Consider the following 19,518-nt stretch of genomic DNA (forward strand, 5'->3'; position numbering starts at 1 on the left):
AGCTATATGCATCAGCAAGCTGAAGCCGGCACTAAACACACGTGATGAATATAGGGGGCGGGAACTCACGCTAAATTTTTAGTTAAAATTATAATTTTGACTAGATAAAGACACATAAAGCAAAAACATTTTGTGCATGACAAAACGAAATTTGCAAAACCTCCACAAGAGGGATACATAGGGTTAGGGCAAGTTTGGAATAACCCTAGAAATACAAAAAACATGGCCAAAATTGCAAAAATCCGGAGTAGGAATGTTTTTTAAAGAAAATGATAACAGATGAAAATATGAGTTGCAAATAGGCTGAATATTGTATATAGGAAAAAGTTTTCAATTTATTTTCCTGGAATAGTTCCTTGAATTATTTTAATTTTATTTTTGGAAAAATTTCATCAGCTGTCTCGAATGCGTAATGAATTGTAAACAAAGGTCTTGCCATGACTGTCTGAAAGTCTTGTGGAGATCTTGCCGTTTTTTTCAGCTAATACGAACAGATTGACTCCTTCTATGGAAATTATTAAATGCTGTTTTATTGCAATCTCAATGCAATTTTTTTTTGCTCGACATCAAGAATTCATCAGTTTGGACAATTTGGACAAACTCAAAAAACGAGAAATTTAAGACGGATGAAAATATTTTTGAATCGTTCTCAACGAGTTGCGAACCATGTGATGCGAATGAAGATAATCGACTTTGACATGTCGAGACGTCAGTTTAGCTCTGCAATTGACCGTTTTTTGCGCACTCGAATTAAATACTTTGACCTGGAGAACTCATGTTCTTTATATAAAATGCTGTTGCTCTTTTTGCAGAGCCTAATCTTAATTACTTTTTGATCTGTAAAAGTTATTTTACGCTCTTATTTTCTTCCCTAACAAGGAATTGACTCTTTTACTACAACCACTAATACTAAGTTAATATTTTTTAGTATTTGTTTCATAATAGTTGATGCAGACGGATGTGAATAAATCTGGCACGTCGTAGTAGTGAGCTTGTTATCGATTGCCAAGACAGCCTTCCTTTCAAGAAGGCTAAACTATCTCCTAGAGCAGCGACCAGAGGGAGTGGGCCTTTGTCTCCGATACAGCTCGTAGCAACTTCTGAAACAATGGTGGAAAACACGAGTCGCTCAGAATTCATGCCCGGAAATGCAATGAATTTAAAGATGCTAGCAACGGAATGTGAAAATGGTTTCGGCGATGAGAATTCAACGGACGATGTAATTGGTAAGAGAGCCACCCACTTTGGTTTTGTTGATTTTGAACAGTTTCAAATAGATCGTGAAAACATCTGTTTCACAATCTAGTGCAGATTGTTCATCAATGTCCAATTTGTCTAAGGATCATACCGTTTGCGCTCCCAGCTCAGCGATTTGGAGAAATTAATTGCAACTCATTGGCTGAAAAAAAAATGGGGAACAATCCATTATTGTTTTCGTAAATTTTTCGAAGTTTTGCCTTGATTGTTATCCAAAGTTGTACACAGATGGGACCCAAATTTGGGGGTGCATAGTATTTGCTATGTTTTCACGTGCTATAGTATCAACATCTGATTTACCGTAATGTCCGCGTACTAGTAATTTAATTCCAAATCTAAACTCCTTTTATGCTTTCTCGAATAAGTTCTACTATATTTGGTTTAATCAAATATCAACTTTGTTTTAGTAGTAAGCTTCGAAATTGTTATCGTATATTTCTTCTGCAAAGTAACAGTTACATTTATTTGCTAGAGAACGAGGTTGAGAAGAAATTTCGGCTCCTTTTCAAGGAAACGACCTCTAAAAGGATTAGGATTGATTTGAGTTGTTCACATTATAGATGATAATGTTAAGACTCTCAAATATTACGGAGTTGCAATCGGCTTTGAACTGTTTTTTTAAAGCATTTTCGACATTTAGTTCCCAACATTTGAAATTATTTAATTCCCATTCGAAATTTTTGAAAAAATGAGTTTGTTTAATTGTGTAGAAATTAAACAACGCGAGTACGGGAAGAGTTAAGTGCGATGGTACATTTTCTCTCAAATTGATCTTATTTGTTTTTTTTTTCAAAACAGCTCTTGTTTTGATCTCATCATTTTTTACATTTAGTTACACCTATACTTTGATATTCGTCGATAGCAATAGGTTTATAATTGCTTTTGAATGAAGTTTGAAGCAATTCTTGTTTACGTGTCTTTTTTAAAACTTCCGCTTGACTGTTTACTTTTCCAGTTTACCTTTACTACTTTGAAGAGTGAAAAAATGGTGTTTGAACAAATACGGTGACGTTGCCCTTCTTGTTTTTTTTTAGTTTTACTTCCTCCCCTCTGATTTTTTTTTGAAAATGGTGTTTAAAAATTCAGTCGTAGTCATTTCTAAGTATTTGTAGTATTTTAGTGAATGAAAGTTCTCCTAACTATCATTGCAAACAGTCGATTTCATAGTTTCAAATTTCAATCTTTAGTTTTCATATAGAAAAATTAAGCATAAGAGCATATTAGTAAGAGCTCGCACTAAAGGAAAGTAAAGGTCAAGGTTTTTAAATAACTAATTTGATATGATTTTTAATTTCAATTATTGATGAAATCTCAACTGTACATTTCCTTTCCACCAATTGTGTTTTAATCTTATGTATTGGAAGAAGTTAACTAGTTTTTTAAAATGAAAACCCTTTATTTTGTAGTTGACCATTGGTCCCGTTTTTTTTTGTTTCGTCATCGGGTGCTTATTTTTTGTCTTATGTTTCTTCATGCTGCAAACCTTAGAACAAACATTTTTTAACTTTTTTTTACCGCTCTCTAATTGCTTTTCATATAGGTTCTAAGTCATTTGTTACACTCATTAGCAGTGAACTTGAATCGATTCTTTCAAAACTTTTTTCAATTTATATTTTGAATTTTTTTAAATAGGTTTTATATATGGCGCTGAGGACTACCAACTCGTTTCTGTATCTTTTTCTTTCTATATTCTATGGCGTATAGTCTATTGTGGTGACCTGCCTGCTCTGTTAGTGTAATTGTACTTTTTTTCTCTTCTGTAATTGAGAAACTTCAGTCCGGAATGAATTATTTTTTCCCTCTTGTAATTGGGGTGTTTTTGTTTGTCATCAATTATAACGCTCAAGTCGAAATGGCGCTTATGTTAATAGATTAAGAGAAGGTAGTCAGGGTTTTTTTTTTAAGACTGTTCACTTCCATGACTTTGCAAAGGTAAGAAATCACTCACTTGCGATTTTTTTACGAGACGGCGAGCCATATTATTCAGTGTCTTGGCTAAAAAAGGATCCACCGGATTTTGAATTTGCATAATAACTAGAATATATCATTGTTTTGGTAGTCTAAAAGTTTCAACAGCTTTCGGGCTGTTTCTCGCCTATACGTCAGATTGGTCGCGACTTTGTTTTTTTAGCAAATAAATGTTATAAGCAATTGGTAGCAGCCTAAAATGAAAAAAATTTTATTCTGACATGTTTTGCAAATCAAGTTTAGGTCCCGTGTTCTGATGAACATAATTTATTTTTGAATCCATATAAGTAAATTTCAGACCCAAATAATATTGTGATGCGATTTGTAGCATTCTTTGGAGGTAAATTGTCTTCAAAAAGCTATTTTTTCTTCAGAAATAAGGAATCAGATAGAAATTATAACAATGGCTTGCAGCGTCTGGTTTTGAAAATATTGGTCCTTTAAAAATAACACTTTTTAGCTCGCAAATGAGTCAAGAGTTTAGGAATACCTTTGAAACCTATTTTTCTTCTAATGTGACGATTCCATTCGTTTCCAGGTGTGCTCGTAATGCTCGAGTCTCTTAATTAATAGTTTGAGAGTTATACATCAAAAGGTAATACATCAAAAGATGAGTCTTCACTTTTCCAAGAAAAGAGGTGAAGTCATTGGGCATCTAAACCTGTGACGAATGTAAGAATGAAAGATAAAAGTTCAGAGGTAGAGCTTCTACAGTTTTTTTCTGAAGTGTTCATTAAAAGAGTTTTAATAGTCAGGAGAGTATTTTACTTATACGTGTACTTGAGCTGAAAAAATATAATAGAGTTGTTTCTATCTTTCGTTTCTTAAGGCATTGCTAATCCAGTAACTAAGAGCCAGAGTCGATTTCTTTTTTTTGGTGACTAAAAGTTATGCGAAATATCATTGAGAACATTTGACTTTATAGCTTCAATTTTCAATCTACGCTTCAAAGCATATTGGCAAGAACTCGCTCTTACTAAAATAAGGTCAATGTTTTTAAATGACTAATTTGACATGATTGTTAATTTCATTTTTAATATTGATGAATTCTCAACTGTACCTTTTTTCTACCAATTGTTTTGATCTTGTGTTTTAGAAGAAATTAACAGGTTTTTTAAATGAAAATCCTTTTTTGTAGTTAAGTATTGGTCCCGTTTTTTTGTTTCTTCATCTGGGGCTGAATTTTTGTCTTACGTTTCTTCATGCTGCAAACTTTAAAACAAACTTTTTCATAACCTTTTTTACCGCTCTCTAACTGCTTTGCAAATAGGTTCTAAGTCATTTGTGACACTCATTAGCAGTGAATTTTAACTGAATCACAACTAAAGTTGATGCATCATAAATGATTTACCTCACAATTTCATCACTTTTAATATTAGTATTAAGGTGATGTAAGGGCACAACAAAAGCATTGTAACAAAAATGTATTAATCCCTGGGATTTTCAATTTTCAATTTTTAATATTTGAATTTTTTAAATAGGTTCTATATATGGCGCTGAGGACTACCAACTCATTTCTGTATCCTATTCTATCTATGTTCTACGGCCCATAGTCTATTGCGGTGATCTGTCTTCTCTGTTTATGTAATTGTACCTTTTTTCTCTTCTGTAATTGATAAACTTCAGGGCAGAATGAATTATATTTTTCCCTCTTGTAATTAGGGTGTTTTTGGGTGTCATCAATTCTAACGGTAATGTCGAAATTTTTTCACGCTCTAATGTTAATAGGGTAAAAGAAGAGAACCAACGCGTTATTTTTTAGATTGCTCACTTCCATAACTTTGCAACGGTAAGAAATCATTCACTTGCAATTACATTATTTTGCCATCTTTTTTTTTGAGTAGGGAAGCCATATTATTCAGTGTCTTGGATAAAAAAATAAGGATCCACCAGTCTTTTATTTTGCATAATCACTAGAATATGTCATAGTTTTGGTAGTCTATAAGTTTCAGCTGCTTTCTCAAGTCTTCAGGCTATTTTTCGCCTGCACTTAAGATCATTTGGTTGCGACTTTTTTGAGCAAATAAATTAATGTTATAAGCAGTTGGTTTCTGCCTAAAATCAAAATTATTTTTTGCCATTTGCAATTTTGCAGATCAAGGTTAGGTCCTGTGTTCTGATAATTTTATTTCTGAATCCATGTAAGTATTTTGCAAACTCAATTAAATTTGCGATGCGAGCTTACAGCATTCTTTGGACGTAATTTTTCTTCAAAATTTTTTCTTCATCAGAGATAAGGAATCAGATAGAAATTATTTTAACAATCGGCTGCAGCGTCTAGTTTTGAAAAAAATACTGATCCTTCAAAAGTAACAATTTCTAGCTCGCAAATGAGTCATGAATTTTTAGGAATACCTTTGAAACCTGTTTTTCTTCTGATGTGACGATTCCATTCGTTTCCAGGAGTGCTTGTAATGCTCGAGTCTCCTAATTAATAGTTTGAGAGTTCTACATCAAAAGGTAATACATCAAAAGATGAAGAGTCTTCGCTTTTCCAAGAAAAGAGGTGAAGTCATTGGGCATCTAAACCTGTGACGAATGTTAGAATGAAAGATAAAAGTTCAGAGGTAGAGCTTCTACAGTTTTTTTCTAAAGTGTTCATTAAGAGAGTTTTAATAGTCAGGAGAGTATTTTACTTATACGTTTACTTGAGCTGAAAAAATATAATAGAGTTGTTTCTATCTTTCGTTTCTTAAGGCATTGCTAATCCAGTAACTAAGAGCCAGAGTCGATTTCTTTCTTTTTTTAGTGACTAAAGGTTATGCGAAATATCATTGAGAACATTTGACTTTATAGCTTCAATTTTCAATCTACGCTTCAAAGCATATTGGCAAGAACTCGCTCTTACTAAATTAAGGTCAAGGTTTTTAAATGACTAATTTGACATGACTGTTAATTTCATTTTTAATATTAATGAATTCTCAACTGTACATTTTTTTTCTACCAATTGTGTTTTAATCTTGTGTTTTAGAAGAAATTAACAGGTTTTTTGAATGAAAATCTTTTTTTTGTAGTTCAGTATTGGTCCCGTTTTTTGTTTCGTCAACGGGGGCTGATTTTTTGTCTTACGTTTCTTCATGCTGCAAACCTTAAAACAAACGTTTTCATAACCTTTTTTACCGCTCTCTAACTGCTTTGCAAATAGGTTCTAAGTCATTTCTGACAGTCATTAGCAGTGAATTTTAACTGAATCACAACTAAAGTTGATGCATCATAAATGACTTACCTCACAATTTCATCACTTTTAATATTAGTATTAAGGTGATGTAAGGGCACAACAAAAGCATTGTGACAAAAATGTATTAATCCCTGGGATTTTCAATTTTTTTTCAATTTATAATATTTGAATTTTTTAAATAGGTTCTATATATGGGCTGAGGACTACCAACTCATTTCTGTATCCTATTCTATCTATATTCTACGGCCCATAGTCTATTGCGGTGATCTGCCTTCTCTGTTAATGTAATTGTACCTTTTTTCTCTTCTGTAATTGATAAACTTCAGGGCAGAATGAATTATATTTTTCCCTCTTGTAATTGGGGTGTTTTTGGGTGTCATCAATTCTAACGCTAATGTCGAAATTTCTTCACGCTCTAATGTTAATAGGGTAAAAGAAGAGAACCAATGCGTTATTTTTTAGATTGCTCACTTCCATAACTTTGCAACGGTAAGAAATCATTCACTTGCAATTACATTATTTTGCCATCTTTTTTTTTGAGTAGGGAAGCCATATTATTCAGTGTCTTGGATAAAAAAATAAGGATCCACCAGTCTTTTATTTTGCATAATCACTAGAATATGTCATAGTTTTGGTAGTCTATAAGTTTCAGCAGCTTTCTCAAGTCTTCAGGCTATTTTTTTGCCTGCACTTAAGATCAATTGGTTGCGACTTTTTTGAGCAAATAAATTAATTTTATAAGCAGTTGGTTTCAGCCTAAAATCAAAATTATTTTTTGCCATATGCAATTTTTGCAGTTTTGCAAATCAAGGTTAGGGCCTGTGTTCTGATAAATTTATTTCTGAATCCATGTAAGTAATTTGCAAACTCAATTAAATTTGCGATGCGAGCTTACAGCATTCTTTGGAGGTAAATTTTCTTCAAAAAATTTTTTTTCATCATAGATAAGGAATCAGATAGGAATTATTTTAGCAATCGACTGCAGCGTCTGTTTTTGAAAAAAATATTGATCCTTTAAAAATAACACTTTTTAGCTCGCAAATGAGTCATGAGTTTTTAGGAATACCTTTGAAACCTGTTTTTCTTCTGATGTGACGATTCCATTCCTTTACAGGAGTGCTTGTAATGCTCGAGTTTCCTAATTAATAGTTGAACAGTTCTATATCAAAAGGTAATAATTTGAGTTTTCACTCTTCCAAGAAAAGAGGTGAAGTCAGTTGGCGTCTAATGCTTTTAAACAATGTAACGAATGTTAGAATAAGAGATAATAAATTTAGAGCTGCTATAATATTTTTTGAAGTGTTTATTAACAGAGTATTAGTAGTCAATAGTAGTATTTTACTTACGCATACCTGAGCAGAAAAAATAAAAAAATATTTCTGGGTTTTGCTGTTTAAGGCACTGTTAATCCAATAACTAATGGGCACAGTCGATCTACAAGACCCAAAGTATACACAGAGCGAGACAAAGAGATGTTACGTGTCATCGGACAGTTCTTCACTGAGATAGGTCTGACCGAAACAGCCAACTGCTTAACCAGGGAGTCCCAGTGCACCTTAGAGCATCCCTCGGCTACCAACTTGAGACGACACGTTCTCAATGGAAACTGGAAGTTGGCCGAGTCTTGCTTAGAAGAGCTTAGAAATGTCATTTCACATCACACCCATCAACACAAAATGAGGTAATCTTCTCGTTTCTTAATTTAAAAATATCTTTTGAAGGACTTGGTAGTCTTGCAAGTAGATTCAAAGATTCAGAATCTTGCCACAATCTTGCAAGTGAATTCAGAGTGTTACCTCCCAACTTTGCTGGAAAGATTGAGTTTTTTGTGTACGAAAAATACAATGTTAATTATTAGCCGCGAAATTTCTTTCATCGAGGTTTTTAGTTGCCCCCAAACGAAGTTTGTGGCAATTGTTTTAGATCTGCGATCTTTTTTCATGCATTTTCTGCTTTACCGATTTTTGATCTGACCATTCGACGTTTTGTCCTCTAAAACGAGACAAGCAGATGAATCCCTGAGGCCTTTAAATGGCTGAGCAGCTCTCTTAGAGCCTTACGCCTTACTAGTCTCTTATTATTCGATTCACCAAAATTGTGGTGGTGATATTGATTCATGGTGTCAAGGGCGGTTCTTAATCTTCCCCCTCCCCTCCCACGTCAACCCTCATCCATCTGGTGGTTTGCGCGCCCCACTACAACCACCCTCGCGCCCTTCCCTACCTAATACTAGCTACCGTAAGCCCCAGTTCGTTAGAGCCATTCTCTCGATGTTAGTCGATTGTTTTATAATTAAAAAAATAGGTCGGTGTTTTTTTGTGGTCTCTTTATACATTTTTTTATCAATGGGAAGTCAGTATGGAGTGGTAGAGGGAGCTCAAAAATGAACAGTTTAAGAGCGTGATTTTTTTTAAAAAAAACTGGTTTTATAAATAGAGTGGATCATTTTTTGGGTTTTTTAAATAGGAAGACTGGTTGCTGTTTTTTTCATGCTTGCAAATAAAATATGCTAACTGTGTTCTATTGTTTTATATTTACAATATTTTAAATCCTTCAATGTGCAGCTATCGTTATTAAGACTGAAAGACAATTGGTTCTAAAAAATATTTATTATTCAGGTTTGCATATTGATCGTGTGCCTTTTGTCTTGCCACTATTTCGTTCCTTAATGACAGATCTGAACGGCTTTCGAATGAGGATGATATGAATCTGATTAGTTCTTCAGTTTATGATTATTGGTTTTATGACTTCTGACTTGTTTCTTTTTGAAGAATTTAACACCTTTAAATATGTAAGAATTAAACATTTAACATAAAAGTTTTGCCCTTATTTAATGTTCATTTTTTTGTCTTTCTACAGATCTAATTGGCATTATGATTGGGAAAAATTAAACTTATCTGATTTTTCTAGGTAAATGGTTGTATGACTTCGGCGCCACGTGTTTCCTAATTTTTAATAGCCGCCGTCAGCCTCTCCAACGGCTATTATTTAGGCGCTCTCCTATTTTACAATTCAAAGAATTTGAATTGTATTAGGGCGCTGTCTTTTTCGCAGATCGAAGATCTGCACACATTTTTATGATTTTTGAAGTCAAATTGAAGTTGTGATTTTGGGCACGCAGGAAATGGAAGGAAAAAGCGACTGATTTTGCGGCGTGCAATTTTTTCGCTCTAATTTTTAAGTAAAGAGTGAGAAAATGGCGTTTGAACAAAAATTCATTTCTCGCTAGTGGTTTGTTCACGTGCGGCAATTTCACTTGGGTTTTTACTAATTTATCAATTTTTTGGATCGTAGTAAAAATCATAGTTTATTCTAGGCGTAGTTTTTTGTTAGAATCAAATTTTTTTTCTCGCTAGTGGTTTTTTGTTCTCCTTAGCGGCATTTTGACATTGACTCAATTTTGACCAATTCACTCATAGTCCGTTTTAGGTCTAGCTTTTTGTTTAGTCGATGAAAGTTCTTTGAATTGTACGTCAGGACTTGTACTGCTATGTTTTTTTTAATTCGATTTACCTTTTGATCACTTTTTTCGTTTTACATAAGTCACGATTTTCACGTTTGACTTTGACCTACTTCACTCACTGTTTCAACTGATTGGGCTTTAAGTTCTTTCAAGCATTAATTTACGTAATTTAGTGCATACGGTCAATGTCAAAAGAGTAGCATCAAAAGAAACGGGATAAACTGATAAAGCCCGGTCCTTATGTCTTTTTGAATTAGGTTATCAAAGTTAGAGCGATTGATAGCTGATGTTAGTACTAAGCTTGATACCGTTCAGTTTAGAAGCTGAAGTAAGTGTATGTTTAGAATCTAACTGAAACTGCACACTGAATTAGAACAATTTTCGTAACTTAAGAAAAATTTTGTCAATTTCTATCTCTTTTTTTTCTGTTTCAATCCCGATGTGCTTCTAGCGCGTCAACGGTTTTCTGGCAACCTGTCGGCTATGTTGTCTTGTTTCAACTATTTAGTCTCATTGAATATGTCTTGTCTACTGTTTAAAGGCCAGAAGAAATCTATTTATTGGTTTCAGTTCTTTGCTAACGAATTCAGTTTATTGTTTGGTTGATGCAAATTTTATGAATTGTTATTGAGGACTTTTTTTAAAAAGAAAAATCGTTGTTGCGTCCATTTAATCAGGCGCCAAAAATTCAGAGCGTTACTTTTTTTAGCAATTTCTTCCTCTCAGCAGCCGAGTTGGTGTGCTTGAATTCATTTATTACCCTCCGTTATATTTTTAGGTCAATCCTTTACCTTTAAATAATTATTTCCTTTAAATTTTCACATGTATTAGATCTTGTTTCTAAGTTGACTATGTTTCTAACTTTGGTTGCATAACCAAGGAATCTGTTATTCTTGCTGTTGTAAAAAATTATTTCGAGGAAAAAATTGATCAAAAATTACACTGTTTTAAGTTTTCCCAAAATAATGTGATAATTTTATCATTCTTTATAGAATCAATTAGCTCAATTCATAGGTTTCTTCTTTTTCAACTTAAAAAGGAACCGAATGCACTCCTCTTACGCATTATGCAAGAGGAATCCAGGAAGAGATACAGGATTACGGCAATTATGAGGCAACGTGATATAATTTTGCTCCAAAAGCCCATCCGGGCGGTGAAATTGTTCTTAATGCAGAAGACGAAGTTCTCTTTTTTTAGGTATCTTCTATATGAGCAGAAATTTCTGGAGTTACTTGACGAAGGGCGAGTGATTGATGCCGTGAAGTGCCTCCGAGGAGACATAAGTCGCATCCCGGTCCGGTCTAGCTGTTCGCACCATCTTGCCTCTCTCGCCATGTTTGCAACTCCTGAAGATGTCCGAAAATCGGCACACTGGCCCGGAAAAGGTAGATAGTTTTGATTGTGTTTCCAGTAGCCATATTGAACACATGTCTTTAATGTATGCGGTAGCAGCCAGACGCCGAGCTTGAATATGATTTTGATCGAAGTGAATATTTGAAGGCACTGAAGAACGTCGTAGGCTTCATAGCTGTTCATACTGTTTGAAGTATAGTTTCCTTTAACGCTGTTCCGATTGTCTGTAAATTTGCTTTGTCTTAGTATATTGTTGAACACAAGTGTAAAAACACTTAATAAGTTGATGATTTATGAAAGCTGATTAAATAATGGTTTAGTATCAATAGCCCATAGTTTAATCTATGTTGAATAAAAAGGGGAGATGGTGTAAATGGATGCGGAGAGTGGAGCAAAAAGGGTGAAAATTCCTAATGAATTAGTCTCTTTTCAGGGAAGCAATCGCGAACACAGTTGGTAGACAGACTGGGTGAGTTTCTCCCACCAGATGTAATGCTTCCGAGGGAGAGGTTGAGAAAGCTAGTTGAACAGTCACTGCAGTACCAGATCAGTAACTGCACGTATCACGCCATGTCCAACAGTACTTCTTGTGGTACAACTTCAAACTTGTTCTCACCACTCGCAGCCGGTGACCAACATCACAACAACCTCAACAGCCACCAACACCACACATCGTGCAGTAGTACCAGTACCAACACTGCAATTGGTAAGCATTCATTTGACATCAACAACTTAACTTGTTAAGCCTCTCTCATCCTGTAGCTCCAGCCTCATCAATCTTAAGCTTTCTTCATTAGTTGCCGAATCTGTGAGTCATTTGCGGAGGCCGATGAGTAGTTTCGACTTAAGTTGATTTCCCTGACTTTCTCACTATTTCACTGGGTTCTCCTCTAATACCCCCTTCCAGGATCAAAGCAGGCTACATTAATAGAACCGCACTGCTGCCAGTCTTCCAAGAGCAATTCGTCCATAGTTAGTTGGTTGATGCAGTTTCACGTTGCTTTCCTCGATTTCGACTTTCTTCGGCGAAATAGCGAATGTGTGTTTGTGTTTGTGGTGTTTGTGTGTGTGTGGGTGGGGGTGTTATAAAGATAGTATATGACGCACGTGCCATATTTTTGCATAATGATTTACAATGAAATGACCCGTGCTCCGTAACGGGGGGGGGGGTGCATAAAGTACTGGGGTAGCACAAACGGAAAAGGCTTGACAATTGAAAGGCTTGAGAACAGTAAAATGTGCTACGAAATCAAGATTGAAAACTTCATAAAACTAGGTCGTTTTTGGCCATTTTTTTTTGAAATTTTTGGTTTAGCTCTCATTATGTAGGATCAGCCGAGCATTTATGAAAACTTTTTTTCAGCAGAGAACGCTTGGCCACCGTGCTTTTCTTAAAAACAATCCGTAAACTGAAATCCCCCAAGAAATAGTCAGATTGTCTATTTTAAAGAGGGATTTACTCTTTCACAGTCAAAACAAATCGGGGGTAGTTTACACTATGAAATTTTTTATCTGTAGAAATGTAAACTTTAGAAAATAAAAACTTCAGAAATGTTATAAACAGCAACTTCAAATCCAGGAGATCCAGGTGTTTGTTCAACCTTTGATGTGGATGAATGAAGAAAATTTGGCTTCTTTTTTGCAAAAACGCAATTTTTAGGAGACCAATTTTGGTTTTCAGGGTTATTTCGAAATAATTATTGGTATGAGTAATAAAGAAAAAAATTAGAAGCTTCTTAACATTGATGCAACACGATCTGTTAATTTCGCAAAAAATATTAGCTAAGTTACATTCCATACATGCAAGTTAGTTGAGAATAATTTGAATATTTTGGTTTTTTTAATGAATTTTTTTGCAAAAAGTTTTTTTTTTGTAGTATACCATGTCAAAGATTTTGATTGAATTTTTTTTACCTGTTTGTGTCTTCGCAACTCTGATATTCTCAATGTTATTTTCACTCACACAATAACTAATATTCTAACTGTTAAAAAGGGTTACATATCCAAGCTAAAATTTACATTAATGGTAAATTATTAAGTGCATTATTCTCGTTTTTCCTGTTTTGAAAGAACAACCAAAAGTTGGGCCATCAGGGAGCTAAGAATTTAAATGCTTTATCATGATTTTTGAAGTCAAATTGGAGTAGTGATTTTGGTCATGCCGAAACAGGAAATGGAGCGAAAAAGCGAGTGGTTTTGCGGCGTGAATTTTTTTCGATCTAATTTTAAAGTAGAGTGCGAAAATGGTGTTTGAACAAAAGTTCGGTTTCTCGGTAGTGGTTTTTTGTTCACATGCGGCAATTTCAATCTGATTTTTACTGTTTTTTCGATTTTTTGGATCGGATTTTTTTTCTAAATGGTTTTCCCAATTCATTCACAGCTCATTCTAGACCTAGTTTTTTGTTTGAATTAATTTTTCATTTCTCGCTAGTGGTTTTTTTTTGGTTCACATGCGGCATTTTGACATTGATTTTTCTTATTTTTTTATCTGTTTTTTTTTCTAAAATGGTTTTCTCAATTCACTCATAGTCCATTCTAAGTCTAGTTTTTCTGTTTATTCAATGAAAATTCTTTGAATTGTACGTCAGGACTTGTCCTGCTATGTTTTTTTACTTCGTCGAATAAAAAAATGTTTCGCTTTACCTCATTTTGCCGCCTTTTCAACATTTTGCGTGAAATCTTTTTTACTTCTCTAGGCTAGTTTCTCTCTTCTCTCATTCTGCTAAAAGTGAATTTGAACATCAGTTGCTCAGCAAAGCAATTCAAAATGAACAGAGTCAGTATAAAAATTGAAGTCAGAAATAGAAACGGGATAAACCCATAAAGCCCAATTTTAGATGCCCGTTATTTGAACGTCGTTCCTATAAGTCTTATTTACCATCTTTAATGCTTATTGTTATTGATAGTAGCCCCTGTAGCCTCTCTCTAAGAAACAGAAGTATGTTCAACAACGAAATGCCATCAAAATAAATCGGACTTAAAAAAATGTTTTTGTACAAAAATCTTTTTTTTCTATATCTTCTGTTATTTCAATCCCAATCATGCTTATTGGAATCAACGGCGGCTATTTTCCGGCAATCTGCCGGGTATGTTTCATATATGCAGCTATGTTTTGTTTAGGGTTAAATGCCGCTGGTAATAACCGAGACAACTACTGCAGTGGTACGCATGGTAAATCTATGTCCAATGGGCTCCTGTCTTTATCAGATAGTGGAGATGGTGGAGGTGTTGTGGGAGCATCAACGTCTTCTCAGACGCGAATTTCAGAATGTAGCACAAGCAGTTCCCACTCTAATTCTTACCAATCTTCTCTATCGCTTCTAACAGACCACAAGTTAGTCTATCATTGTCTCTATTCTTGAATTTGCGCAAGATTTTTGTATTGTGGCAGATTATAGGGGATGACATTGTTTTATTATTAATAGCTCTCGGACGAAAAGCACATTATTGTAACAGGGTGCGTCTTTTTATGCACAATTTTTACTTGTCCGTTTTGTTCTCGAACATTCTTTCCGAATCCACTTCGCGAGTGACTTTTTCACGCTTGACTTTTTGATTTGTGCGTAACCCAAATTGCTCTCATTCAGAAATTAGATCTTTTGCTAAAGCACAGGCGATTGTATGATAAATTAGTAGAAGGTATTGAAAGTCGAGTGGTTAATGCTTCAGTCTATTACGGTGGAGGTCGGGGTATTTGAACACTTCCTTGGTCGGAAGGGTCCTTGTTGTACCCTCAGTATTAAATTGCTACGCTCGTTGTTTGAGAGCAATTATGACCTTTGTTAGTTTTTAGTTGCTCTCAAACGAAGTTTGTAGCAATTATATTAGTCCTGTCGTTCTTTTTTATGCGATTTTTTGCTTGACCGATTTTTCGTCTGACGCTTTTGACTTTCGTCCTCAAAAATGGGATAAACAGGTAGCGCCCAGTGAGCATTAAGTGCTGTTAGAGCCTTTGAGCTCTGTTTCAGCTCGAACTGCTTTAGAGACTTGTACATACTTTGTGAAGGGCGGTTCTTAGAGGTTTACGACACCAACCCCCCCCCTCCCCCCCACTGTTGACCCCCCCCCCCCCCCCACCCCCTATTGCCCCCCCCGCGCTGTCGCCCCACCCCACTGTTGACCACCCCCCTCCCTCCCCATCAGCCACCCGGTGCACTCCCACCCCCCCGTGGCTACGTTCGAACAACTGATCGCTAAAAACACGCTATTTTATACTAATTTCTACAATTTTTCGAGTTTTGAAATTTTGTCTTTTTTTGTTCTTTCAGCCTTAGGTGTCAAGAAACCTCATCTAGGGTTTTATAGTAGTTTGCTGCATAGTTTCTAGTAGTAGTGGAATGGTTTCAGCGTTTCAACATCACGAATTTTAGCACTTTTTGACAAAACGTGCAAATTTTTTCACATTCTAATTACTCTCAAACGAAGTTTGTCGCAATTATATTAGTCCTGTCGGTCTTTTTTTATGCAATTTTTCGCTTGATCGATTTTTTGTCTGACGCTTTTGGTTTTTCGTCCTCAAAAACGGGATAAACAGGTAGCGCCCAGCGGGCATTAAATTCTCTTAGAGCCTTTCAGCTCTGTTTCAGCTCAAAGTGTTTAGGAGACTTATACTTATACTTATGGTGTGAAGGGCGATTCTTAGAGGTTGAAGACACCCCCACTGTTGCCCCACCCCCACCGCGCTGTTGCCCCCCACCCCACTGTTTCCCCCACACCCAATCTGCCCCAGTGCACCCCCCCCCCCCCCCCCCCCCCGTGGCTAGCTACTGACGAACAACCGCTTGCTACAAACGCAAATTTATTTTTGGCAATTTTTTCAAGCTTTTTGAAAATTTTTAACATTTTTTGATTTTTATCAGCCCTAGGCGTCGAAGAACCTCCTCTAGGGTTTGATAATAGTTTACTCCATTGTTTCTAGTGGTAATGCAATGGTTTCAACATTTTAACATCACGAATTTTAGCAATTTTTTGACAAAACGTTCATTTTTTCAAAATTTTTGACATTTTTTTCTTTATTCAGGTCTTTTCAGACCCAGGGGCCAGCAAACATTTTAAGGGAGTTGATAATAAGTTACTGAGAAAATTTTAATGGCCATGGAATAGTTTTTCAACTTTTTACTGTCACAAATTTTGGCAATTTTTTGATAAAATTTGCTTTTTTTCAATTTTTTAAATTTAAGTTTTTTAGGTTTTTTTAGACTCAAGAGCCAAGGAACCTCCTCTAGGGGTTCGAAAATACGTTACTGAATATTTTTTAGATTAAATGGAAAGTCTTGCAAGAGTTTAACATCACGAATTTCAGCATATTTTTGATATTTTTAGCCATTTCTTTCCAATTTTTGACATTTATGCTCACTATTCAGATTTTTTGAAACCTCGAAGGTCGGAAAGCCTCCGTTAGGGTTTGATAGTTAAGTTACTGGAAAAGTTTTTTTTGGTCATGGATTAATTTTCATCTCTTTAATATCGCAGCAATTTATTTTTATAAAACTTGCAATTTTTTGAAGTTTTTTGAAATTTTTTGTCATTTCTTAGGTTTCTCTAGCCTCAAGGGCCGCGGAACTTCCTCTAAGTTTTGATAATATTTTACTGCATAATTTAGAGATGTAATGGAATGTTCTTCAAGATTTTATAATCATGAATTTAAGCAATTTTTTTTTAAAATATATGCAGTTTTTCATGTTTTTGGTTTTTTTCCGGCAACAGAGGCCCTCGAACCTCATCCAAGGTTTGATAATAAGCTGCTGCATAGTTTCTGGAGTTAACGGAATGGTAATCTTTTTCTATGACTCCAGGTTTAGTAATTTTTGGATAAAATTAACAATTTTTTCAATTTTTGAAAATTTTTATCGTGTTTGAAGTGTATGGGTCTGTGATATCTGACTGTAGAGATACAATTTGTGTCAGTAATCCACTTAGATTCAGGTGAGTGGATTCGAGGCGCGAATACAATTTTTACTGAATTAGTGGATTACCACTTTTAGAATTAGTAGCAATCGTGTTGCTAATGCAGACCAAATTACTGAGAGTGGATTTCCTTCTCAAATCCAATAGGACTTCGACTAATGCAAAACAGACTAGATTGAATGCAACTTAATTCAGAAACAAGATTCAAGAGAATGAATAATAATCAAAAGTGGGCGATGTGAACAATCTGAAATTTTGTTTTTTTAGTCGGCGGTAAATTACTTGTATTATGAAATGATGACTTTTAGTCTGACAAGGACAAGAATAAATTATTTAGTACAACTTAATGAATATGAACTAAAATAAGGTACAACCGTACCACATATCCTGGGCTGAGCAAAATTTTAAACTACACAGTGAAAAATTTATGATAATATTAACATATGTACTGGTTAGTATAAATAATAAAGGTTATGAGCAACAACAGACAAGTGGATGATGAATATTGGAAAAGTGGCTCGAATGGTGAAATAAATTAGAACAATGTAAACGGTTAATCGTTTCCCGTAAAATGTATGCACGCAAATTAAATTAAAGCACATTCGCGATGCGAATCCAGCAAAAGTATAACATCGAAGATATGGCTATATTAGCAACATCAAATTTAACAAAGAATACCCAACACGAACACAAATTTAAGGTAAACACTAAACATAAAAATGAGTGGAAAAGTAATACCATTCCACATTTAACTCAACAATTACAAGATTGAAATTTTGACAATTGAACAAATAATGATGAAAGTTTAATTAGTTTTGGTTTAAATTTGGTTTTCGGCGTCAAAGACGCTCATACTTATCTCCCGTGCATAATCGTCATAATCATAATCCACGGGTGACCATGTTCCCACTGGAGGGGGTGCAGGAGGGCTCACCACTCGCAGTTCATACTCCGTATATGGAACGGGAGGCTGTGCTGCTTCTTCTTGTATAATAGTTTCTATCACAGGATTTGCGGGTCTTTGTTTTTTAGATACGGGAGCAGCTGAATCGTCACTCAAAGAACACACCGATTTTTCGAATCCGTAATAGTCAGGCGCGCGGCGATTACGTTTAGGAAGTTGAGGGAGAGGCAACTGATGATGTTGCAGAGGAGGCAGCAACTGATGATGCATTAGAGGTGTTCAGTGTGGTAGATGTAGTACGGGAACGTTTGCCTCCTGCTTGTGGTTTTCGGGGTTTTCTAGACGCCATCGCTTTAGAGATGTTTCTGTTTGCAGACGAGACTCCCGATGCTGCATCAGACTGATTGGGGCGATGACGGATTTTAATTTCTCCGCGAAATTTTTTCAACTCTTTGGTGTGTTGTGCGATCTTTTCCTCGGTCGTTTTTTCATACGGCAAAGGTCGACGTTTAGCATACTCCCATAAATCAGTATTGCGTTCGGCACGAGTGCCGAACTTAGCAATATCGCTATTGCGTACACTGACTTCCGGTACTCCTGGCTCCTTAATGACTGTAGTTGTGTTGGATGTACGGACCACTGTACTGCCGGGGGCCAGAGTTTCCCAGAGTCCGCGAAGATCTCGTTTCGAGCGCTTCGTTACCTTCCGGGCCAACTTTAGGTCAAGTGATTGCTCTGTCCGGGGGATTGGATTATTCAATTTTGGGTGCAGAATGAAGCGGGAGACAGACTTGTTGTGATCGCCATTGTAGCGACGACGCGCGTCTACCTGAGCCCTCTGCATGGCCTCGTCAATCAAAATGTCACTGCGATCACCCGTCACCCATCCATTTTCGTCCAAGTAATCTTCAACCGGGACAGTATCAGCGTCTAAATAGTGGTGAAGAATGTTCTCATATGATAGATTAGATGATTTAGGTGTTGTACTTATATTACTTAGTGGTATTTGGCTTTCTTCCAAAATGTGCTTGGAAAGGTGTTACGTTTGTTGTCTTTTGTTTACAAATACGTAATTGATATACAATTGACTTAATTGCTTCTTTAATTGTGAATGTATTATTTCTAGTGTCTAATTTCATACAGCCTAAGCGTCTTTTAATAGTTTTTATCAAACGCTCCACTAATCCTATAGCTCTATGATCGTTTGCTGGGGCAGTGATAATGCTAATATTATGTTTACAAAAGTTTTTAACTTTATAACCTATTAGGCAACGTGCTTGATCTAATCTGATGTTTTGAGGGACACCGTGAATTTGAATTTAGTCATCTAGAAATTTAATAACATTGGGTCCATTAGCTTTATCAACTACTTCTACAGAAGGATATTTAGAAAAGCGATCAATACATGCAAGAAAATAGATATCTTGATCTTTTTCATTAGTGATGGGACCTCCAAAGTCAATTTGTATTTCTTCATTCGGTTCTGTA

General features: G+C 35.5%; 1 protein-coding gene across 2 annotated transcripts in view; it reads left to right on the plus strand.

The window, feature by feature from the left end:
- The first annotated feature begins 438 nt into the window (after nucleotides 1–438).
- The window catches only part of LOC142354397 (WD repeat-containing protein 26-like), a 46,952-nt gene continuing 27,872 nt past the window's right edge, over nucleotides 439–19,518 (plus strand). The window contains exons 1-5 of one of the 2 annotated variants that reach the window (XM_075406675.1): nucleotides 439–1,226; nucleotides 7,802–8,084; nucleotides 11,064–11,251; nucleotides 11,653–11,925; nucleotides 14,427–14,553. In XM_075406675.1, the coding sequence (XP_075262790.1) occupies nucleotides 1,109–1,226; nucleotides 7,802–8,084; nucleotides 11,064–11,251; nucleotides 11,653–11,925; nucleotides 14,427–14,553 (989 nt within the window). In that variant the 5' untranslated portion in view covers nucleotides 439–1,108. Of the gene's footprint in view, nucleotides 1,227–7,801; nucleotides 8,085–11,063; nucleotides 11,252–11,652; nucleotides 11,926–14,339; nucleotides 14,554–19,518 lie in introns of both variants that reach the window. The other variant, XM_075406674.1, reaches the window with a different exon arrangement.

The sequence above is a fragment of the Convolutriloba macropyga genome, chromosome 15 (genome assembly GCF_964194025.1).
Source record: "Convolutriloba macropyga chromosome 15, txConMacr16.3, whole genome shotgun sequence".
Lineage (NCBI taxonomy): Eukaryota > Metazoa > Xenacoelomorpha > Acoela > Convolutidae > Convolutriloba > Convolutriloba macropyga.